Raw genomic sequence first — 22,558 nt, 5'->3', positions numbered from 1 at the left:
AAAAAAACTCTGTGTTTCAGAAAACACAGTTTTTAAGGGGAAAATCCAAATTGCGTCCGTAATTTTTACCTATTAATTCCAAGACATCCGCAGAGAACCGTAATCACCATAATACTGTAGAAGGATTCGTGCATCAAACGTACCTTGTGATAAAACTCGTACATATAACAAGCACGCAGACCGAACGTACACCACTATACTACTTCTATAATCCCTTCGGTAAGATGGCTCGCAGCCTTCGTGAGGTCAAGGTACCGCTCCAAGAACAGGAAGCTGACAAAGCGCTTGCCAACGGTTCATCGACGTTTTTGACAGCGACAACAGTAAAGACGTATCCATGGCAGGAGAGGGAAGTCCGCGGTTGCAGGGTGCTCCTTCAGCGCCCTACTACTCCATCTCACAGAGGTTCTATCTCCTTTAGTGACACCTTTTGTAGTAATGTACCTTGTATACAATACCATACAATGGTATCGCTGCTACATGTACTCGTAGCAATGTGATGGACCAGCACGTCAATACAATCGCACTGGTATACATTCGAATGTACTCTGCGTTTCCCTCTGGTCTAAGCGTTCCGTGGCTACGGCGGACAGTAATTTAACGCTACTTATTAGTGCGCTCTCCCGTTAATTACGTACGACGGACGTATTCTGGAATTAGTTCAAAATTACGGACGTAATTTGGAATTTCCCCTTCTTTTAATGTCCTAGCCAAATAAAACCCAGTATTACACGCTTTGGGTTGTCTCATTTCGCTATTCGCGTCGTGCTGCTGAAGTGTCCTAATGGTGTTCGACTCCTCTCGCGAGGAGATCCGGGACGACAGCTACTACAGGTCACTACTGCTAGGCCCACGCGTATCCCGCGTCGTGTCTCCGACGTCCGCTTCGCCTCCATCAAGCAATCTGGAGGACCGGTCCCCTCACACCCTTCTGGCGCTGAAAAACCCAAAACCCACGCGCTCAACCACCCAAAATAGAGCAATCATTAGAAGTCGGAAACGTGAAAATCCCATCGAATCCGAGAACGACAGCGGTACAGCAGAGTCCGAGACCCAAGAGAGAGAGAAGAGAACGACCAAGAGGAAATACCGCAAAGCCACCCACACTTTGCGGAAGGAGGAGAAGGAACGACTGCAGAAGGAGTTGGAGGGACTTCACGCTCGGATGGAGCAGCTCAAGAAGCAGGCCCTGGCGTCTTTTGGCACACCGGGGCAAAATGACAAAGACAGGATCATTGCCAGCAAAGTGCTGCGGGATGCCGTGCAGAGGCAACAACTTGAGTTCGCCAATATCCAGGGAATTATGTCGGAATATGCACTCTGCGTAAGTAGTTCGCTTCTCCACGCTATTTGATGTGGATGCTGATTTCTTTGTGTACGATGGTGTAGACTATTGAAGCGGGGAGTCCACTGCAGCGATTTATTCATTTGGGGAGAGATGAACTGTCAAGACGAGATACCTTGCTGGCGTTGAAACCGATGAAGTTGGATGATGCAGATTATTTTTTGCGTCAGCGACGACCTAATGTGGATCCGTGCAAGCCTATGTGTGAGGATCGTCGATACGAACTCTCGAATGGAGGCTTTTGCTCGACACGTTTTACAACGATCCAGTTTCACGGTGTGGGGAGTGTCAGACAGGTGTTCGACATGCTGGTCCAGTATTTTTGCAACATTGAGATCAGTATTTCGGAGAAACTGGGCCATATTACGATTCGTGAGGATGATGACAGCGGTGATAAGGGCGTAACTCAGAACCGGCTGGTTTCCACAACTGTTAACGGATTGCTTATGGAGTCCAACACCGTGCTCTTTTCGCACTTCTACGAGCCTGACGACGAGCCTGGCCGCGCGAGAGGGAGAGGGCTTATTGTTGCAGACTTTGTGGACGAAGATGAGAGGCATCCGTACAGGCCTGAAGAGCGTGTTCGGCGCGATATTAACGCCATTTTAGAGCTGACTTCGTACACACGCAAGGTTGCTGCTATTGGTGGCACGTTCGGAGATCAGCTGGAGACCGAACGAGAAGAGAACGTTGTCGTGCTTACTCGGTGGGTATTCTCGCAGTTACACCGACCTTCCTTCTCGGTGTCGACCAGCAGCTGGGAAGAAATGCGAGACAATATGGATCGATGGGGTGAAACGATGCACCGCACGATGGTAGAAAGCCTCACTTCTCATGATTAAATCGATGCGTTTTTTTCTGGTAATATACACGGTGGATCAGGTACGGTCTGCAGCAGCTTTTGGAAATCCCGACTTGATACCATTCAAGTTACAGCCTGGTGTTAATGTATAATTTTCAATGCAAGTCTTGCTTCGTAGTCCCACACTACATGTATATCGCTGTGAAAAACGTGCTAGCGTACAAGAAATGTGCCATGGACCGGCATAATTATCAGCATCAATATTTCCCACACAGAAAGAGTAGCGGCGGTATTTAGAGAGTTAATACTAACATGCCCAGTATCGGTGTTTCAGAGATTATCTTTTATTTATTTTATGTTATAACTATAGGTCCTGAAGTTTTTCTGGAGGCTAAGCCTAATTAAGAACATGTACAACATCCCAAGTTGATATTTTTGCTTACAGTCAGTAAAAGTTAGACTTGAACGGCCGCGTTGAGATCTGACTGGTAGCGGGACTTGCGGCTCGTACAGTTGCCATTTCCCGAACGGTGCATTAAAGTCGTCAAAGTGGAGGGTACACTTTACTAACGTTAATGCAGATGGACTGAAATTCGCGGTGTGTATTGGCGTACTGTACCATGCACCCTGTTTGACGCGAAAATGTTCAAACTTGGGGGCTCATGTTATCCGTATATCGCCCGTGCTGTAAAAACTCTCTGTTCCCAAACGGAAATTGGTTTCTTGTCGAACTTTAGTTCTCATTCTATGCGTTTACTCTCCAATACGGATGCGCTCTCTAAAGATCGCTCTTGTGGTAACTGCGATCTCGCATCTCGAAAGTGGTAACGTACTAGCATGAAGGTCAATCAAAGCGCAATCTCTGAATCGGTGTCGTCAGATGTGATTCAGTCGACTAATGCTGACAAACGATCCTTGTTTGCACGTCAAGTAGCAGAGCGAAGCTCACTCGAGATGAATTTGGCTACAACAGTAAATTTGATATTGCAGTATTTCAATAGCGTTTTCCCCATTATTGAGGAATTCGAAATTTTGCAATTCAATACTATTAATAATTATTTGTATTTCGATGCCCGATAATTCACAGGCGATTGTGTATATCCGTTGGTGCCTCTCCTCTCGCCTCCCGATCAGCAAGGCTTCTACAGATCATGATGCCGCTCGGCGGCGAACGTGAGCGCCCCTGTTCGCCTGCGGCCCACAGTCAAAGTTCGAAGGTCACAAGAGCCGTGACCAAATGCACTACCTAGAAACTTAACTCACTACGCGCAAATTTGTATATCGGCGGAAGTATGCTAAACAATTTTTCGAGGATCTCCAAGGATTTATGACTGTCTTCTTGTGTCCGCCTGTTGCACGTCTCCCGCCCCGAGCCAGTTTCTTTCGAATCGCACTTTCAAGCGTACTAGCCGAATTTATGGGTGGGTGATTGGGTCAAAAATCCCATTTTTGCCACAAAAAAAATGCAGTAAATAACATGACGGAGAGGCAGGAACGCCGAGGCGGTGGCGGCACCAAGCGCCGCAGACCTTCGTATCTGGTGCGGCAGGACGAGGTGAAGAAGCTTAGGACGCAGCTGCAGACGCTCCAGAAGCAGTTGACGCGGCTCCAGGCGCGTCCACGCAGCGCCCGCGCACAGATCCTGGACGTCGTGGGCGCCAACAGTTCCCTCCGAGATATCATACACGGGCAGCAACTGGCAGTGGCTGGTGCTCGGTCCATGCTGGCGGGGATGCAGGTAATTTATTTATGAGAATTTACTTTACGGTAATATGCATGTGGGTTTTTCAATCTGACGTGGGTTTTTTATTCTGTGGTGCTTCTAGGAGAGGCAGACCGGGAGTCCGCTGTGCAGACACATCCACCTGCCTCGAGAGTGGTGGGAGCGGCGCCAAGTGCTGCTGGGACTCAAGAGCGACATGATAACGCGCGGCTGCCAGTACGTTGTGGCTCGAAGCCAGCACCTGGACCTGATGAAGCCCCAGCTCATGGACCACCGATACGAAGATGCACAGGGCAACTTCTGCTGCGAACGGTTCGAGTTCTTCCACTTCACGGGCGTGCAGTCCATCCGGCAGGTGTTCGACGCCATCAAGTACTTCATGCTCAACATGGAGATCACCATCTCCGAGGCGCTCGGACACACTACTGTCCGCGAAGACTACGACACGGTGGACGACGGCACGTCGATCTGGAACTACCGGTTGCTGTCGACCGATAGCCACGGAATCACGTCAGAGGTGAACAAGGTGGTGCTGACCGAGTACTTCGACGAGTCGGAGCAGATGGGCGGCAGGCCCTGCGCTGTGGTGGTCACGGACAGCGTCGACGTGGACGACCTGTACCCGTACAACCCTCAGGAGAGGGTGCGGCGAGATATTAGTGCGACGACGGTGCTGACCGAAATGAGGCGGAAGAAGCAGAAGCGGTCGATGTCGACGGAAAGTGAGCAGGGTGGCGATCTCAGTGGTACTGGCGATGGAGGCACGAATGGGGGTGATGCAGAGGCTGTCGACGACAGCGAGGATGAGCTCGTGGTGGTGATGCAGCGAGCAGCCTTCATGAAGATGCACAAGCCTGAATTTGATATTTCCAGAAATGCAATGCGCTCCCTGAAAGAAGGTATAGCGAGCTGGGGAGAGGTCGAGGTGCAGTCAATTCGAGGCGCCGTCAACGCATAGTTACCGTGGATGTGTGCGGATGGATCAACACTAATTTATGATGTCTGAGGCATATTGTTTTGTTGCGTACGGATTCAAACTGACGAAGCGCTGATAAAGAGAGCACGATAGCAGTGTGCTCTCGGTTTTTGTTTGTTAGCATCGTATATTTTACGATGGTGGACAGGAGCATTGAATACGCACGCCTATGTCTTATTCTCCGTTATTCTTTATAATCCATCCCTCTTCGTATGGTAGATGTAGCGAACGGCGACTATACAATGATAAGGTGCACGATGGAGATTATCAAGGAGTCCTCCAGATGTCGTCCCTTGGCTATCACGAGGCGGCATCTGAGGTAGCTTTTGTCAATCTGATCATCGTCATCATCCTCGAATCTAGCGGAACGACTGCTTTCCTCGTCGAGTTCTACGACAGCAATGTAGTACCCCATACATATTATGGTACATACTTCGAAGTATAAAATAATATTTTTTGGTCTAATTTGATAGGTGGAATACAATATTTCATTGCCCAAAAAAATCGGATTGACTCTTTCATCCATTCAGAATTTTGCGCCATCTGTCGAGATGCCCGCGAAGAAGCGCAAGGCGACGAACCAAGTGCGGCGCGAGGAGGCGGAGGCGCTGAGGAAGGAGCTCCAGGCGCTGCAGGAGGAGATGCTGCAGCTCAAGGCTCAGGCGGAGCTGACGGCCATGACCCCAAGCGACCACTTGCAGCTGCTGGGGCAGTCCCTACGGACTAAAATTTTGCTGCAAGAGTTGCTTCAGGACCATAAATTGGTGGTTGCTGGCGCGCAGTCGGAACTCATGAGCTTTCAGGTAAGTAGAAAAAATATTAATATAATCCTAATGTTTAATTTAATTTTTTAATTGATATTTACTAGGAGAGCCAGCCGAGGAATCCTCTGTACACGTACATTCACCTACCCAGGAGCTGGGAGAAGCGGAGACAAATTCTGATGGACCTGAAGAACGAGAATCTAAATCGTGCAACCCAGTACGTAATGGCTCGGTCGCAGCACCTAAATCTGTCAAGGAGACACAGCTCGGAGCACCGCTACGACGATCCGGACGGGAATTTCTGCTGCGATCGGTTTGAAGTGAACCATGTAGTTGGAGTCAAGTCTCTGAGGGACATGTACAATGCGGCCAAATTCTTTCTGATGAACGTGGAGATCAGTACAACCGAGGCTTTCGGCCATGTCACTGTCAGGGAGGATTATGACACTATCGACGACGACGAGTCGATTGGGAGCTTTCGTTTGATCTCCAGTCGCCCCTGTGGGGTTGTCACCGAGTCAAACAAGGTGCTGTACGACAAGTATTATGAGAATCACGGACTCCTAGGGGGGCAGCCATGTGCGGTTATGGTGACGGACAACGTCGATGTAGACGAGCTTCACCCTTACGACCAAAAGTCGCGGGTTCGTCTGGACGTGAGCGCAACATTGCTGATGACTGAGGTGCGTCAGAAGAAGCCGAGTGCTGCAGAACGCAATAATCTGGTGGCAGTCGCAGGCGGAAGTGTCCAAGATGCTAAAATGTGCCCTGAAGACGAAGGTGGAGAGGATGAAGTGACGGTGGTTATCCAGAGTGCAACCTTCATGAAGGTGTGCTATCCAGAAATTACGGTTCCTTCGCATGCCCTCAGCACGATCGCAGATGGGACGGAGAGCTGGATCAAGTTGATGCTGAAGTCGTTACGCGAGTTTGTTGAAACTTGATATAATTGAATTTGTCGGATTGTCGGAGTTTCCACGTTTTACTACAAACATTATTCTTCATCCATTCCCCTTATCTCGAATGCGCATTGATCATCTCTCGAATAGTTTGCATCATCACCTTAGGCCATTGTAAAATTCGCTCGTTCATATGAAGCAAAGTCTCCTCTGGTATGTCGAGACTTGGTCGGTAGATCTTCATGAAGGATGCACGTCTCATCACCACCTCAACTTCCTCTTCGATCTCGCTCCCTGCGGCCGAGTCCTCAGTGCTAGTGCGATGCTTCATAACCCCCTTCTCAGTCAGAAGAATGGCCGCAGTAACATCTCGACGGATGAATTCGAGGGCATTGTACGGGTGCAAGTCGTCTACGTCAATGTTGTCAGACGCCACGATAGCACACGGAGAGCTTTCAAACTCATTCTCTCCCTCAAAATACTGGGCGAACGAGACTGAGTTCGCCTCCGATGCCACGCTGTCGTGGTTCGACACCAACCGGTGGTTCGAGATGTACGCGTCGTCGTCAAGAATATCGTAGTCTTCCCGGACTGTGATGTCGCCCAGATTTTCCGAGATGCTGATCTCCATGTTGAACATGAAGAACACCAGCGCGTCGTACACTTGCTTGAGTGACTTCGCCCCGCGGATCCGAGTGACGTCGAAACGGTTGCAGATGAGATTCCCGTCCGAGTCTTCGAATTCGTCCACGGTGAAGTGGTCTCTCGAGATATCAAGCTTGTGGCTGCGCGCCGTCAAGTAGCTGTGGGACTTCCTGAACATGTCGCTCTTCAGAGCTAATAGGGTTTCTCTCCGTGCACCCCAATTCCTGGGCAGATGGATGTACGTCTTGATTGGGTTCTCGGGTTGATTCGAGAGGTGGTCGAAGGTCATCGCGTGCGTGGAAGCAATGGCGAGCTGCTGGCTATGGAGCAGATCGCGGATCTGTGTCGCGGTCGGTTTGGTGTCGGCAGAGGTCTGTGCTTGGCGAAGAGCTGCGAGTTCCTCTCGTAAGACTTGGACCTGCTGCTTCAATGCCTGCGCTTCTTCTCGACGAACCAGGTAGGTAGCTTTCCTCTTCTTAGGACGAGGTGAGCTCTCCATCCTGATCCAATCGAGACTGCCCCTGCCGGCATCAACATGGCCTGTCCCACCCCCTGATTTCTCGATAAATTTACGCTGAACTGGGAAGCTCCCACACGATGTATCGATAATATCGATCCATATTATGAGGTGCGGAGAACGTAAAGAAAAGTTGCTACTTTCACGCAGTTTGGGAGGACACAGTGCCCAAGACGTTATCTCTCCGGGCTAACGTATCTTACTTCCTAGTAGGCTATGCTTACTCACCGTGTTGCCACCATCGAGATTGCTGCTGTTTTGTTTTTGAAGACGCTAGAGTAATCGGACAATAATTCCACGTGTTGATGCTAGCTCATGTCCGAGAGCCCTTCGTTTCATTCTTCGTTTCCCCAGTCGAGCAGCAAGAGTGACATTTAACGCCAGCACTTGGACTTGATGGCACATTTGGAGGCGAATTCAAGTTCTGATGACAAGAAGTCGGGGACCTCACGCACCAAAAAGCGGAAACACACGTACCTCGTTCGTAAAGAAGAGGCGTGTGCGCTGGAGGACAAGATACAGAGATTGCGCAGGAAGCTGGCGGCTCTCGAAGAGGCTAACGGTGACGACGACATCAAGATTGCTCGAGCAACTTTGAATAATCAAGCACTAAGAATGGCGGTGCATAGTCAGCACCTTGCCGTTGCCTCCGCTCACTCGATGATCTCCTATCATCTCGAGAGCCAACACGAGAATCCAATGTCCACGCACATTCATCTGACCAAGAGCCGAAGCGAGCGCCGGGAAACACTCATTGCCATGAAAAGAACCAAGTTCACGCAGTGCTACAGTTACTTGATGGAGCGGTGCCGGTGCTTGGATATGTCGAAGGATCACTTTTCTGAGGACCGATTCGAAGACACGGATGGAAATTTCACGTGTCACCGCTTCGACGTGATTCACTTCCGTGGAGTGCAGTCGCTGAAGCAAGTGTACGATGCCCTCACTTTCTTCATGTTCAACATGGAGATCAGTGTGTCGGAGATGCTGGGCGATATCACCATTCGAGAGGACTACGATAACCTTGATGACGGTACATACGCTTCCAATCATCGACTGGTGTCAAGCTACGAGAGCGGTGTGACCACCGAAACCAATGCGGTCTCATTCGCTCAGCTCTTTGGCCACCACAATGAATTTGCAGGATCGCCGTGCTCGATAGTTGTGGCCGACAGCGTGGACGAAGATGACTTGCACCCGTACGACGCTCTCACCCGCGTCCGACGTGATGTCACCGTCGCTGTTGTGCTCACTGAACAACGTTGCGCGAGCACCGAAGCTCGTTCCGGAGGTAGCGCATATTCTTCTCGGCAGGACAGCGACGTCATGGATGTTGTGGTCCGCCGCGCCATTTTTATCAAGGTCCACCGTCCCGAGTTCTGGATGCCAGAGTATGACCTGCTCGATCTCTACGACCGTGTTACTAAGTGGCCCGATGTGATGATGCAGAGTGTTCGTGCCACACTTGCGGCGCAGTCATTGTAAGAATGAAGTTGAGAAGTTATCACTCAGCATCATCATCCTCGGCATCATCGGCTACAACAGCGTGTTGCCCGTCGCCGCCGATGAGCGAGCGGCGTTCTACCGTGAGCGCGCAGCCGAGACGTACAATGCCCTCTGGCACTTCATCGCCGGCACGCTGGCAAAGGTCCCGTACTCAGGTGGTCGAAGTTTAACTGAGAAAAATCATCTGCCTGCTCATTCGTTTCTGATCAACACTACTAATGTTGAAGATTCGACTTATTCGTCGCTATGAGACCGTTCTGGCATAACGTAGTAACTCTACGTGCAGCATTCACCTGATCTCCATGAACCCAAGCGCCATCATCACGGTGTCGAGAAAAGTGATGAACGCCAGATATTACGTGCACAACTAGCTTGTTGGTGAGCCTCCATTCGCGATCATCGGGACGGAAAGTGCGGATCAAGACGAAGTACACCCGTACAACGAGGACTCGAGAATTCACCTCGATGTGAGCTTTGCACTCGTTCACTCGGGGTATTGTGCTCCTCAACCATGGTGGGACAGAAAGTAACAATGACAGCCGACAGACACAGACACAGACTCGGTATCAGTCCATCCAGAAGTACGGTGGTGGGCGCGCCTCGAAGAGAGATGGAACGAGATTCAAGTAGGCCGACAGGGATCGTACTCGGTGGAGTGTCTCGAGAGCTTCGACCACGGTTGCAAGACGGCATCGTCAACCCGAGTAATGTTGGTTTGTATTCTCACACCTCTTCCCCCACTTCTAATCGCCATATTCCTCGATAGCTTGACCCTACAGTCACCGTCCTACTACTGCTAATTGGATATATGGATTCATCTGGGTTTGGCAAGCTTCACTATGTCCCTTGCTGGTAATATTCAGCTGGCCGTGCTCGTCCCAGCGCTTAATGCTACTTTAGTGAAGCAATTGACAGTGAGTTTGGGCGCGATTGGTGCCTACGTGGCAGGTTTTATGCTTGGATCGATCCCAGTGACGTGGTACGTTGGTGGTTCATTGTAGAAGTAGCACTTTGTATCCCAACCATGGTGCTCATTCTGTTTGGCTGAGCGCATTTTTCGAGTTCGTCGCCTTGTCGTCCAAATCTACTGCGGCTCTTTCGCTACTTTCAAGCTTTCATGACGTTAGTCAACATATTCCGCTCTACAGTACAAAGTTCTCTACGGCTTTGCACCGGAGACATATCGAAGCCTTGTCATTTTTGTGATGCCGGTTTGGAGACTTGCTGCAAAACGGTTCATGGTGAGCTCACTTCGTGAGATGGATGACTTTGTTCCCTGGCACTGTTGCCTTAACTGTAGTTTTTTTAGCGCATGATTCACCTCGTGTGCATGTCGGGCACAGGGTCGATATTCCTTTCGGTGTTATTTGCCGCATCAGACCTGGGGCACCCACTGCTGGAATGTCGCGAGGTGCGCATGAATGCAAGCACAGTTATCGAGATTTTAAGAGAAGTCGTCCACGTGTAGAAGCCTAATGGGGAATACTGAGATTGTAGACCAAGCAGCGTTTGTTCTTGTGGTAACTAGCTAAGTACATCCTCGTGTTTGTTGCCCTCAAAATCGTGACATTATTATTGCTGCACACTTTTCTTCTCACAAGTTTGCGTTCTCTCCTCTGTACTAACTTGCATTCGTACTGGAGACGCAGGTTCAAATGGTACAAGCCCAGCTCTTTGTCGAGAGTATTTTCCTGCTGCAGTATGAGCTCGAGCACTACGGTAAGTCCACACTCTTAAATTTGTCATCGGAACTCTTCCTTCTGAACTGTTTCTATGTGGTTTCTATATTCTATCATCACATTGCCAGGTTCTGACTTCACCTTCCAATTTAAATGGCTCCATAACAGCAAGTAATTTCATCCATTCGCGCCACACACACTGTGCATGTGGATGCTGAGGTAGATACTCAACAGATCGTCTTCAGTAGTCAAGTAGTGTAAAATCCAAATGCACAACTTGTTTTCTTGTTCATTTGTCTTCACCCTTTTGCGTTTTGCCCTACTGATTTCCGACTGGCTACTACTATATTTTTTATTGAAAATGAAGATTTTGCTCAGCGAATGTACAGAATCAAGCGTAGCCAAAGTTTTCTTTTTGTAATGCCTGATTTATACAGACACTTGTACGTGGCCATGGCCCCCACATGGTATGCTGGCTTCGTCGCTTGCGCAGCAGCAGCTTGTCCTATTGCCCGTGCACGAGCATCCCGAATCGCTGTGCTGGAGTACGCGATCTACGACAAGCCTCTTCATATTGTCGTGCGAATGGAACATGTTCAGGAAAAAGCGATCTTGTTGCGTTTGGGAGACCCTGTGTGGGTACATGTGCAGCTTGGCCATCGTGTATCGTTTTACCACAACATATTTTTTTCCGTCGGTGTCATCATGTGCAGTGAGTACCACACCACTCGATATATCCTTTCGAATGCGATTCAACTCGTCATAAGGATTCAACTCATCGTGGTCAACGTAGTCCGTAGCTAGCACCGCTGATTTGTCTCCGAATCGGCAATAAAAGACGCCATTTGACTCCATATCTGGCATCTTGACTGGCCTTTCTGTCTGCTTCGGTCTCGCGATGATTCGCTGATGCATAAAGTTACACTTCAGTGTGCCAATTGACTAAGTGAAACACAGGAACAAAAGAGATTTAGTATCCAAAGCAAGAACTGAGAGTAATATGCAGCGGTTGCTCTCATACCTCCCGTTGCGCAGTTATCCCGATCGCCTCATTCAAAGTTTCGTCCTTTTCAGTAAGCTGATTGTAGATCCCACGTGCAACCTGATAAATGCTCACCCCATCATATCGCGAAACTACAAAGTTCACGCAGTAATGTTTGCCAAACTTGTCAAACATATCCGAGAACTCGTGAGGCTCGTTGCAGTCCATTCCGAGCGTCTTCTGCTCGATAAACTTGTGCGTCATATCCAGCTTCTCTTTCCGCAGCGCGAGAATAGTCTTTCTCCGCTCGTTCAAGTCCCTCCCAAGACGAATATACGACTCCAACGGTGTCATTAACGACATCCTCTGCTCACCACGACCAAAGTTAAACAGCGAAACTACGAAAACAAAAGCTAGGAGAGAAACGCACCACATCATTCACCGGCGCAAACGCCAGCATGGCCTTGAAATTGTCCGCGTACATCTTCTGCTGGGTCACAAACCCGTTCAGAAGTTGGTTCTCCTCCTGACTCTTCAGCAACTGCTGCATCTGCTCAGCAACATCCCGTCCTCGTCTCATCCTGATACTTTTCCGTCGAGGTCGATTCTTGCCCTTAAACTCGAGAAACTCCTTCTGAGCAGCCAGGTACTTCTCCTCCCTCTTCAGCAGCTCCACCTCACTATCAACTTCTTCTTCAGTATAACCCGATGATGACGAATCACAGTGAGATAGTTTCAAAGGGGACACCACCTTCTCTCCGTGACAACCTTGTGTCAACAAAGGGCTCTCCGCTTCTCCATCCGTTCTACACGGCGAGCCTTCCAGAGCATCGAGCCACGAGCTGGCGGCGGGGCTCAAGGGCAGCATCATGTCCAGGTCCGGCAGGATGCTCACATCGATTGCGTCATCATTCTCCATCATACCTCGCAGAAATAGTTCGTCTTCTAATAAAAATTCTCCCAGGTTCAGAGACTCGACCGGTGAAGAAGAAAACAACGAAGAAAGAGAGTTTCTGTCGTCGTCAGTGGGGCTGTTCGCGAGCATTTTGCGCTTGGTGCTGGGCGTGGGGGCCGTTGGGACGACCGAGGAGCTGTCGTCGTCCTCCTCCAGCAGTTGCAGCATGTCGTAGTCGCGCGTCAAGTCGGCGGGGAGCTCGACGCCCATGATGTCCAGAGCAAGAATAAATTTATGCGAAAAATAACACTAGGGTTTTGACAATCTAACGTGAATGTTACGTTACACGAACAGCAAAACGAGGTTTTGAGTGCATGGACGTCTTTGATTCATCTTATTGTTCTGTTAGCACGCAAGCGCTCGCAGCGCTGCTAGCGTTCTAGCTACGCGAGAGAATCACACAAACAACCACTTCGCCATGGTGAGCACGGAGCGCTTTCACAGCTGCTGCCACATAATAATCGGTAGTCACTCGCTCCATGAGAAATGCACGTCCCTCGTCTGTCCTGCGCGTCCTTCGGAGACAACACCCCACCCCACCTCACGTCGACGCGACCGACCGGAGAAACAATCCGGACACGGGGGAAACGAACCACTTGAGTAAAAAAAATGAAAGCCCGAAGCGAGCTGGTGAGACGTCGTCCTCGCCAGCACGGCCACGGGGACCTGATAACGTGTCTCCAGATCGTCATAGCGACTGAGCCACTCATTCCTCGCCTGCGCAAGGACAACCCGTCTCGTTGCGCTGTAAGCGGTCGACAATGAGCGTCTTCATTGTGTCGTGGCACTTCGGCATGCTGGCGAAGAAGCGATCCTGCTGCTCCTGGGACACCTTGTGGGGGTACATGTGGTACTTGGCCATCAGATAACGCTTCATCACTACGAACTTCTTGCCGTTTGCATCTTTGTGGCCAGACAGCACCACGCCGCTAGAAACATCCTTTCGAATGCGGTTTGATGTGTCGTACGGGTGCAGGTCGTCCTGGTCGATGTAATCTGTTGCTAGAACTGCTGAGTTGTCACCGAAGCGGCAGTAGAAAATCGCATTCGACTCCATGTCCGGCATCTTATCGGCATCCTCGCCTTCCCAGTTCATACTTGAGACGATGCGCTGGTGCATGAAGTTACACTTGATTGTATCAAACGACTGCACAAATGCAAGGGTTAGCAAAAGCATGAATTGTAATAACACGCGATACAAATTGACATACCTCGCGGATAGTTGTGCTTCCAATCGCGTTGTTCAACGCCTCGTCCTTCCCTGCGATCTGCTCGTAAATAGCGCGTCCAACCTGGAAGACGCTCACTCCGTCGTACTTGGAGATAGCAAAGTTCACGCAGTAGTGCTTGCCGAACTTCTCGAACATGTCCGAGTATTGGTACGGCTGATTAATGTCCAAGCCAGCGGCTTTCTGTTCGATAAATTTGTATGTCATGTCGAGCTTCTCCTCACGAAGAGACAGAATAGTTTTTCTCCTCTCGTTGAAGTCCTTGCCAAGACGAATGTACGATTCCATCGGAGTCATCAACGCCATTCGCTGTTCACACAAAGCAATCAACACCAAATCAGAACTCCCGCAACACAATAGCAACAGCCTAACATCCAACATACCACATCGTTCACAGGAGCAAACGCCAGCATGGCCTTAAAGTTGTCCTGGTAGATTTTCTGCTGGTTCACGAGGTCGTTCAGCAGCTGGTTGTCTTCCTGGCTTTTAGCCAGCAGCTTGGGCTGTTCCGTGTCGCGCGGGCGGCGCTGCTTAATACTCTTCCGCTGCGGGCGGCTCGACTTGGCTCGAGACTGCAAGAAGTCCCTCTGCGCGTCCAGGTACTTGGCCTCCTTCTCCAACAAATCCATCTCGTCCTGCACACAACAACAGCAACCAACCACCATCACTCAGACACAAAGCTCTCCACCTCCGTCCACCTCCACCGACCACGCACCTCCATGGCCTCCTCCTCCATCTCCTCATCCTCTTCGTCGTGCGTCTCCAGCGTCTCTGGCTGCTTGTCCGCCTCCTCGGGCATCGAGGGCAGCGGCGAGGCCGACACGCTGCCGTCCGTGTGGCCCAGCGACGACACGTCCGACAGCTCGGACGTCGTGGACAGCGTCGAGTCCGTGTGCGGCAGCCCGCGGGGCGGCGACATGGGGGGCAGCACGTGGCCCGAGATGGCCTCGTGGAACCTCCGGGCCTGCTCCTCCTCGAGCCGCTTGTGCTCGTCCGCCAGCAGAGGGCACTCGACGTCGAACTCGTCCGCGTCGTTCTTGCAGGGCGAGCCGTCCGCCGTGCTCGGGCACGTGCTGGGCGCGCTCGGGCAGGGCGACGGCAGCATGTCCAGGTCCGTGAACGCGTCCAGGTCGATGGCACCATCACTCTGCTCGAGCGCCGTCTGATTCTTCTGATTCTCGCTCTCCAGGTCTAATTTTACCACCTTCTCCATGTCGCGTAGGAACTGCTCGCCGTCCAATAGGAAGGCGGCAAACTCGTCCTGAGTGTTGGTCTCCGCCGGCTCGGGCGACTTGGCGGCCGTGGCCGACGAGCAGCCGGCGCCTCCGGCCGCGCAGGCCGACGACGCGCACGAGGCCGAGGCCGCGGCCGCCGCAGAGCCGCTCGAGGCGTCGGCCGTGGCGATGCTCACGCCCACGGAGCAGCTGGCCAGCAGCTCCTCCACGTGCGCGGCGGCCGACGGGGACGGCGGAGCCGCCGCGTCCATGTGGAAGCTGCTGTCGTCGCCGTCCACGAGCTGCAGCATGTCGTACTCGAGCACCAGGTCGTCCGGGAGCCCCGCCGCCATGGTGTCCGAGCGGAGGCGTTCTGGGTGTGAAGGGAGGAAGGGAAGGCTAGCGGCAACAGGGACCGCTCCGCGCCGATTTGAGCACAGGACGCCTTCGTGTCGTAGTGAAGTGGCGACTGGGCTTTTGTATGCCCTCGAGTTCTCGAATAGCGTGGAAGGGAGAGGCGGAGGGCTCAGGTGGCACAGTGTGCCGGAACATGCGACATGGATCTCCCGCTTAGGTTGCGTCGGTCCGGCGTTGCAGTGGTACAGGTGTAGGATGCGGGGTTGAATGTGTGGGATCGGAGGTGAATTAAGCGGGATGAACAGATGTGATTGGTCGATCGCGTGGAATAAACATCATCATAATGATTGTATCGCCAGAATAGGGGGCGTTTGTGCCTGCATCGCCAGAATAGGGGGGCTGCCGAAGGTAACACTTGCAGAGAACATCGTGCATTGCATGGTGCTATCCACGCAAACATCCTCTCGTCCTGATCCTACCGCGAAATGAACCTTGGCACTCTTTTATAAGCTGCATAAGCCGCAGGTAGATTAGCTGCTTCATCTTGATCAGTTTTGTTGCACGGCGGCAGACACTGCACACAGGCAAATTTAGCCAGCAGAGCAAAATGACAAGGTCTTCTTCGCATTGTTCCTCGCGTTATTCTTAGGGTTTCGCAAACAACCACCACTCCACGGGCCAGACGGACAGCTCCGCTGTCCACGAAAGCAAGATTGAACGCGTCAGCGCTGCAACCTTTCCGCGTAGAAAATGGCGGCCATCCAACAATACTGGTCATGGTCGATGATCCTGCTGTCCTACTTGATCTCCACCACTGGGAGCTACTGCAGTGAGTCCTCGTGTCTATCTAGACCGTCACTTGAGCGTTGTTTTTCACCTCTCTACTTTTTTTCATTTTTTCGTTGTAGCAATTCAACTCATGGAGAATTGGCGCCGCGTCGAAGATACCTTGCACAAGCGGGTGATGCTGGTTCTCTCTGCGTTTGCGCTCGGCGGTTGTGGTATCTGGTGCACGCACTTCACGGGCATGACGGCACTGGAATTGGACCTGGAGGACGGGTCGGCTCTTGAGATGGACTTCGAGCTGGGTTTAACCATCCTATCCTTCATTTTCGCGGTGCTCGGCGTGCTCGTGGGGCTGAAAATCGCGTCCATGGATCCATACTTCCTTGAGATGGAAGCGGCTAGGCGCAAAGAGATGCTGGTAAGAAGAGTTCAAAGTGAGTGAGCCAAGTCCGTAGAAACTCATATCCTTGTTGTCCTCCAGGCTGCAAACCTGAAAAGCGTCAAAATGTCCACGGTGGTGAACAAAAGTGCGGTCACTCGTCGCATCAAAGTAAGCAACACCTGCTTTTAGCTGTTCTGTGATACCTGTGGTATGCGGGAGATTGACAATATCGCCGTCCTTGTGTTTGTGGCATAGATCATTGCCCTCTTCTCGCGACTATGGCTTATTATGCTCGGAGGGGCTTTTGCAGCACTTGGCGTCCTAGGTATGCACTACCTAGGTATGATGGCGCAGCGTATGAATGCTACCATGGAACTCAGCGGGGGGATTGTGGCACTATCGGTCTTCATCGCATTTTTTACTGCCAACGCAGCCTTTTGGATTTTGTTCCGAGCGGTAAGCGATTTTTACGACGCTGTTTCAACCGGTTTACTAACACCACCTGCAGCTGACGTTTATGCCTGATAGTGAACTTTTGCGACTGGGAAGTGCTCTGATCATGGGTGTTGCAGTTTGTGCTACCCACTACTGTGGTATGGGAGCTGCGTCGTACAAGCCTAGCAGCGAAAACTTTGAGAACACCACGCGATTCATCATCAATCGCTCCGAGGCTGCAATTGTAGCGTCACATGGGGCGCTGCTGACGTGTTACTGGCTCGCTAGCTTCAGTGTGGTGCGCAGCGTGCGGAAAGCTGAGATGACCATGACAGCAACAACCATCCGTGAAGGCGTCTCTAAACGAGACAAGAGCTCCAAGAGTCGAAAAGGAAGCAGCCAGAAAATTTATGCAGCTGATTGATTTGGCTGTCATAGACTCAATACCAATTGTTAGTTGTGCATTTCTTTCATTAACGCATTGTTTTAGAACCGGTCGTATCGGCGGCTTGACTAAGATGTAACTTTGGCAATGAGCCCGATTGCACAACAGCAAATACCGACTTCGAACTCGATTCCCCTAAAAATACAGCACAGAATGATTATTTGCTCCTTTAGTGCTCGTCCTCGAACGACCAGCTTTAGGTATTCACCAATTTCCCGGGTACGAGACAGAAGCGCAACAGTACGTCGGGCAAGGCAATGGCTAGCGGCGACGAGGCCATATCGCAGCACTGGCTGGTGTCAAAGATTTTCCTTTCGTACCTCATTGCTGTCACGGGGAGCTTCTGCAGTGCGTAGATCGTCCTGGCCATCCCTCCATCACAACAGTTTCTAACTTGTATTGCTTCGTGTTGGTATGGTGCTTGACAGCAATCCAGTTGATGGAGAAATGGCGCAGCGCAATTGATTCCAAGGACAAACTCACTCTGATGCTTCTTTCGTCGGTCGCACTGGGAGGTTGCGGGATTTGGTGCATGCACTTTACTGGCATGAACGCTCTGGAATTAACACGCGAAGATGGAGCGGTCCTGACGGTGGACTTCGAAGCTGGTCTAACAATACTCTCGTTCATCTGCGCTGTCGGAGGTGTGTTCGTCGGCCTCAAAATTGCGTCCGCTGATCCTTTCTTCCTCGAGTTGGAGCAGGAAAAACGCAAAAGCATTCTGGTACGGCAAAATCCTGATTCATTGAGGCTCCTGCATTTTTGTTCGTGTACGCTCATGCGACCTTTGTGAACTAGGTGAAAGACCTGGCGGCAACTGCTATGTCCGACGTCGTGAACAAGCAAAAAGTTGCTAAACGCATCAAACTCATCGCCCTTTTCTCCCGTCTGCCCAGAATTGCAGGCGGGGGGTTGTTTGCTGCTCTTGGCGTGCTCGTCATGCACTACCTCGGCATGATGGCTCAAAGAACACAAGCTAGCATGACGCTGGCCGCTGGCGTTGTGGTGGTCTCGGCACTCATCGCATTTTTCACAGCCACAGCTGCGTTTTGGATCCTGTTTCGAGCGGTGAGTGATTTGTGGCAATGAGTGCTCGATCGCGTTCTAACTATGCTCATTGTTGTATTTACGCGTTTTGTATAGCTGACATTTTTTCAGGACAGCGAGGTGCTTCGACTGGGTAGCGCTCTCATCATGGGCATAGCAGTTTGTGGGACGCATTATTCTGGAATGGGAGCCGCCAGCTATACATTCGTCGAGGGCGGAATGGGAAGTGGTGGTGTTCACGTCAAGGGGTCTCAGGCCGCCATCTTGGCTTCGCATGGTTCACTGCTCTTCTGCTATTGGGTGATGACATGGAGCGTAGCATCGAGCGTGCGCAACATCGCATCAATGGCATCAAACTTAAGCAGGGTTAGCAAGCGTGAGCCCGGTGCCCCGCGCAAAATTGTTGTTGGTCAAGCAAAAGCTACAGAAAACAGCGTGCGCGTGAGCGAGAACAACGGACCAAAGGCTACAACCGGAGCGGAATCTATCGGTAGAACACGGTCGACAGGACCTCAAGAATCGGTTGGTGGGGCTGGCCGAAAGTCATCTGAGAGCATGTTCAACGAGGTGTAAGTTTGGTTACCACAAATGCTCACATCTACGAACAATTAAAATCCTTCGATTAATATCGTGCTACGGGTTCCTTTGAGATTCTGTTTCAAAGTTATTCATGGTGCCCCCGTGAAAGACCTGTCGTTCTCGCTGTGGAACTTGGTTGTAAGTTTACAACCGTGACGATATTATTGGTAGTCGGCTCGGAGGGACAGGAAGTATTCGCATTGGTTGTCGGAGCAACGAACGAATGGTTGGCGAGGATGGTGTTGGTATTCGGCAGCACTGGTCGTGGGCCATGATCCTACTGTTGTTTATGATCTCTACCCCCAGAAGTTACTGCAGTGAGTCACTTAATTTTTTTCATGGGGATTACTGTGATGTCCTGATGAGTAATATCGATGACTGTACATGTATCTGGTTGTATGGATAGCAATCCAGTTGATGGAGAATCGGCGCCGCATGAAAAGTGTCACGCAAAAGCGCGTGATGCCGGCATTGTCTTCGTTGGCGCTCGGGGGATGTGGCATCTGGTGCATGCATTTTACGGGCATGCCATCGCTGGATCTGGAAACCGAAGACGGCTCAGCTCTTGAAATGGACTTTGAGCTAGGCCTCACAATCCTGTCACTCATTTTTGCGGTGCTCGATGTGCTGGTGGGGCTGACTATCGCGTTACTAGACCCATAGTTCCTCGAACACAAGCTGCCCAACGCGCTGAGTTGCCGGTAAGCGAATCCTATGCAGCGAAATATTTGTTTTTCTTGTCTTTATCGTTTGCTCTGTAATCCAGACTGCCAATCGAAAAAAAAACTGAAGCTCCCAGCGAGAATGAAGTCGACAGCCGCAGCAAAGTAAATCCTGGCCCCCCTTGCAGCTTCCCGTTTGGAGGTGCTAAGATTGTGCGTAAGGTTACACCCCTGTTCTGGCGACTGTGGTGCATTATGCTCGGAGGCATCATCGAAAACAATGAAAATACCCCTCGAATCGTCGTAGATCGCACCGAGGCTGCCGTTCTGGCATCGCACGGGTCACTGTTGCTGTACTACTGGTTAGCCAGCTGCACTTTGGTTCGCCGCATACCCTTTATTGGTTCGCCGACTCGATACTAACCAGGCCAGTACAGGAATGGTTGACGAGAGGGAAATGATTTCGCAGCACTGGTTGGCATCAAGGATCGTCCTTTCGTACTTGATTGCAATCACAGGGAGTTTCTGCAGTACGAAGCATGTCCTTGCGCTCGTTGTTATATGTGTGCATCGAAAGTACACCTGCTCACTTAAAGGCATGCGTTTGCGTGTACGAAAGCGATCCAGTTGATGGAGAAATGGCGCACCGCAGTTGTCTCCAGAGAAAAATTTCTGCTGATGATTCTCTCATCTATCGCTCTCGGTGATTTGGTGTATGCATTTTACGGGCATGAACGCCCTGGAGTTGACGAGAGAGGACGAGGTTGATCTGGCGATGCTCTCGCTGGTCTGCGCCGTTGGAGGGGTGTTCGTTGGTCTCAGAATTGCGTCCACTGTCCCATTCTTTCTCGAACTGGAGGAAGAAGCGCGCAAGAACGTGCTGATACAGCATCACCTTTTAGATGTCCTTCTCGACGTGTTGAGCTGCTTCTTTCACCTGTACCTTTACCTCGTTGTGTGGCAGGTGAGACGCCTATCATCTTCGACAATGTCAGACATTGTGAACAAGCAGAAAGTTGCCAAACACATCAAGCTCATCGCTCTCTTCACCCTTCTACGCAGAATTGCAGGCGGGGGCTATTTGCTCCCCTCGGTGTCTATCTTGGCATGATAGCTCAAAGAACGCAAGCTGCCGAGATGAAACTTACCGCCGGAGTTGTAGCCATCTCGACATTCATTGAATTTTTCACAACCACGGCTGCGTTTTGGATCCTTTTCCGTGTGGTGCGTGGTCTGTGATAACCATCCTACCGAGCGATCGCTATCTAATTGTGTTCATTAGTGCGCGTGTTGTGCATTAATATGTCAGCTGACGCTTGTTCAAAACAGCGAGCTGCTTCGACTGGGCAGCGCTATCACCATGGGCATCGCAAGTTGCGGACGCACAATTCGGGAATGGAAGCCGCAAGCTACCCGTTCGACGAGGACGGAGTGGAAAGTGGAGGATTCGTCATAAAGTGATCGCTAGCTGCGGTAGTCTCCTCGCGTGTTTCGTTGGTATATTGCTACTGGGTGATGTCATGGAGCGTAGCTACAAGTATGCACGGTGGAGCCTATAATGTGAGTAGTAGACCTCTAGACCACGCGAAGGTTAGACCACTATGCTGAATCAACTACCTACAGATCAAATCGGCCGTCTTCGTGTCAATTAACGGGCGGAGGATATTCTGTAGCACACACGTGTTCACAGTTGCTGAACGTGGCAGCCGATGATGAACGGAGCTAGATCTACGGGACCGAGCGCGCTGTTACCTCGCTATCCGTGATGATAACTGACCGAATCCGTGCATGATCATGATCGTCACCAGCTCAGAGCTCGGTATTACAAGAAGCACGCGCTCATTTAACCGCTACGATCATGCCGAGCTTCGGCCAGAAGAGACCGAGAGCAAGTTAATCAACACCCATAGTGCAGGATATCATAGCTTCGTCATCTTCCACATAGCTAGCTGTATGTATCTACGGCACTCATTTGCACAGTACATGTACGGCCGTGCATTGTACGGCAACACTTGGCGTGTAGCTTCAACGACACCGAATCTGATTTCAAATCAGTGATTTGACACCTGGCTGATTAACTTGCTGAGGCAGCAAAGACGCGCCGCCTTTCTCACCAAGGAAGGCAACGGCAGCAGTTGACAGCGTCGAGGGCGTTGCTTCAGCCTATTCAGCCTGATGGGGGTTAAAAGTGGCTGGAGTTGATCTCTCACGACTGGGAGAGGGGGAGGCAAGGTTGTTGGAGGTTAGCCACGTGGCGACTGACGTCCGTCGAGAAACGAGCAGGCTTTCAACTGCAAGTCGTGCATAGACCTTTTGCCGTGAGTATTCACACACCGCATCAGCCCCTCGTATCTATGTCAACAGGACCGCTGCAGGCAGGAGAGGAATCCGCATGGTTGAAGCCCATGAGCAGGGCTGCTGTTGTTCAGCTCGAGTCGAAGCGGAAGGCAGCCAACTGTTGAGCATCCGGATCAACCTGCCTGCAACTTGACCTCGGCATGTCTTTGCCTCCCAGCAGAGAGCTCTGGCCGGCGTCGCCGTCGGCGGCATCAACGCGATGTCGCCTGGCCGCAGAATCGGTCCACCGCCGAGATATCGCCGCGCCGTCGACGTTGTCTCATACTCACCG

At 51.2% G+C, this 22,558-nt stretch overlaps 10 protein-coding genes across 10 annotated transcripts; 7 read left to right on the top strand and 3 right to left on the bottom strand.

Annotated features, from left to right (window-relative positions):
• Window positions 1–784: 784 nt before the first annotated feature.
• Window positions 785–2,187, top strand: IUM83_14729 (uncharacterized protein; the record flags this gene model as incomplete). Its single annotated transcript, XM_067939497.1, has 2 exons — window positions 785–1,324; window positions 1,390–2,187. The coding sequence occupies 2 exons, from the start codon at window positions 785–787 to the stop codon at window positions 2,185–2,187; spliced, it is 1,338 nt and encodes a 445-aa protein (XP_067786062.1).
• A 1,437-nt stretch (window positions 2,188–3,624) lies between these two features.
• Window positions 3,625–4,828, top strand: IUM83_14728 (uncharacterized protein; the record flags this gene model as incomplete). Its single annotated transcript, XM_067939496.1, has 2 exons — window positions 3,625–3,885; window positions 3,974–4,828. The coding sequence occupies 2 exons, from the start codon at window positions 3,625–3,627 to the stop codon at window positions 4,826–4,828; spliced, it is 1,116 nt and encodes a 371-aa protein (XP_067786061.1).
• A 569-nt stretch (window positions 4,829–5,397) lies between these two features.
• Window positions 5,398–6,554, top strand: IUM83_14727 (Sulfatase protein; the record flags this gene model as incomplete). The annotated part of the gene is made up of 4 exons (XM_067939495.1): window positions 5,398–5,649; window positions 5,715–5,827; window positions 6,006–6,038; window positions 6,104–6,554. The coding sequence occupies 4 exons, from the start codon at window positions 5,398–5,400 to the stop codon at window positions 6,552–6,554; spliced, it is 849 nt and encodes a 282-aa protein (XP_067786067.1).
• Window positions 6,555–6,624: 70 nt separating this feature from the next.
• On the bottom strand, window positions 6,625–7,653 carry IUM83_14726 (Sulfatase protein; the record flags this gene model as incomplete). Its single annotated transcript, XM_067939494.1, has 1 exon — window positions 6,625–7,653. One exon carries the CDS (start codon window positions 7,651–7,653, stop codon window positions 6,625–6,627), a length of 1,029 nt encoding a protein of 342 aa, XP_067786066.1.
• Window positions 7,654–11,871: 4,218 nt separating this feature from the next.
• Window positions 11,872–13,003, bottom strand: IUM83_14725 (uncharacterized protein; the record flags this gene model as incomplete). The annotated part of the gene is made up of 2 exons (XM_067939493.1): window positions 11,872–12,204; window positions 12,269–13,003. The coding sequence occupies 2 exons, from the start codon at window positions 13,001–13,003 to the stop codon at window positions 11,872–11,874; spliced, it is 1,068 nt and encodes a 355-aa protein (XP_067786069.1).
• Window positions 13,004–13,499: 496 nt separating this feature from the next.
• IUM83_14724 (uncharacterized protein) lies at window positions 13,500–15,589 on the bottom strand (the record flags this gene model as incomplete). The annotated part of the gene is made up of 4 exons (XM_067939492.1): window positions 13,500–13,940; window positions 14,005–14,331; window positions 14,406–14,657; window positions 14,738–15,589. 4 exons carry the CDS (start codon window positions 15,587–15,589, stop codon window positions 13,500–13,502), a joined length of 1,872 nt encoding a protein of 623 aa, XP_067786068.1.
• Window positions 15,590–16,103: 514 nt separating this feature from the next.
• On the top strand, window positions 16,104–17,620 carry IUM83_14723 (putative signaling protein; the record flags this gene model as incomplete). The annotated part of the gene is made up of 7 exons (XM_067939491.1): window positions 16,104–16,118; window positions 16,243–16,290; window positions 16,341–16,422; window positions 16,502–16,797; window positions 16,861–16,929; window positions 17,017–17,217; window positions 17,270–17,620. 7 exons carry the CDS (start codon window positions 16,104–16,106, stop codon window positions 17,618–17,620), a joined length of 1,062 nt encoding a protein of 353 aa, XP_067786116.1.
• Window positions 17,621–17,898: 278 nt separating this feature from the next.
• Window positions 17,899–19,261, top strand: IUM83_14722 (putative signaling protein; the record flags this gene model as incomplete). Its single annotated transcript, XM_067939490.1, has 4 exons — window positions 17,899–17,989; window positions 18,070–18,365; window positions 18,440–18,709; window positions 18,785–19,261. The coding sequence occupies 4 exons, from the start codon at window positions 17,899–17,901 to the stop codon at window positions 19,259–19,261; spliced, it is 1,134 nt and encodes a 377-aa protein (XP_067786063.1).
• A 229-nt stretch (window positions 19,262–19,490) lies between these two features.
• On the top strand, window positions 19,491–20,057 carry IUM83_14721 (putative signaling protein; the record flags this gene model as incomplete). The annotated part of the gene is made up of 4 exons (XM_067939489.1): window positions 19,491–19,584; window positions 19,674–19,866; window positions 19,923–19,968; window positions 20,034–20,057. The coding sequence occupies 4 exons, from the start codon at window positions 19,491–19,493 to the stop codon at window positions 20,055–20,057; spliced, it is 357 nt and encodes a 118-aa protein (XP_067786065.1).
• Window positions 20,058–20,659: 602 nt separating this feature from the next.
• Window positions 20,660–21,385, top strand: IUM83_14720 (putative signaling protein; the record flags this gene model as incomplete). Its single annotated transcript, XM_067939488.1, has 3 exons — window positions 20,660–20,893; window positions 20,992–21,153; window positions 21,212–21,385. The coding sequence occupies 3 exons, from the start codon at window positions 20,660–20,662 to the stop codon at window positions 21,383–21,385; spliced, it is 570 nt and encodes a 189-aa protein (XP_067786064.1).
• Window positions 21,386–22,558: the final 1,173 nt, after the last annotated feature.

Source organism: Phytophthora cinnamomi, assembly GCF_018691715.1.
Source record: "Phytophthora cinnamomi strain GKB4 chromosome Unknown Contig71, whole genome shotgun sequence".
NCBI lineage: Eukaryota > Oomycota > Peronosporomycetes > Peronosporales > Peronosporaceae > Phytophthora > Phytophthora cinnamomi.
This window is presented reverse-complemented; position numbering and strand designations above follow the sequence as displayed.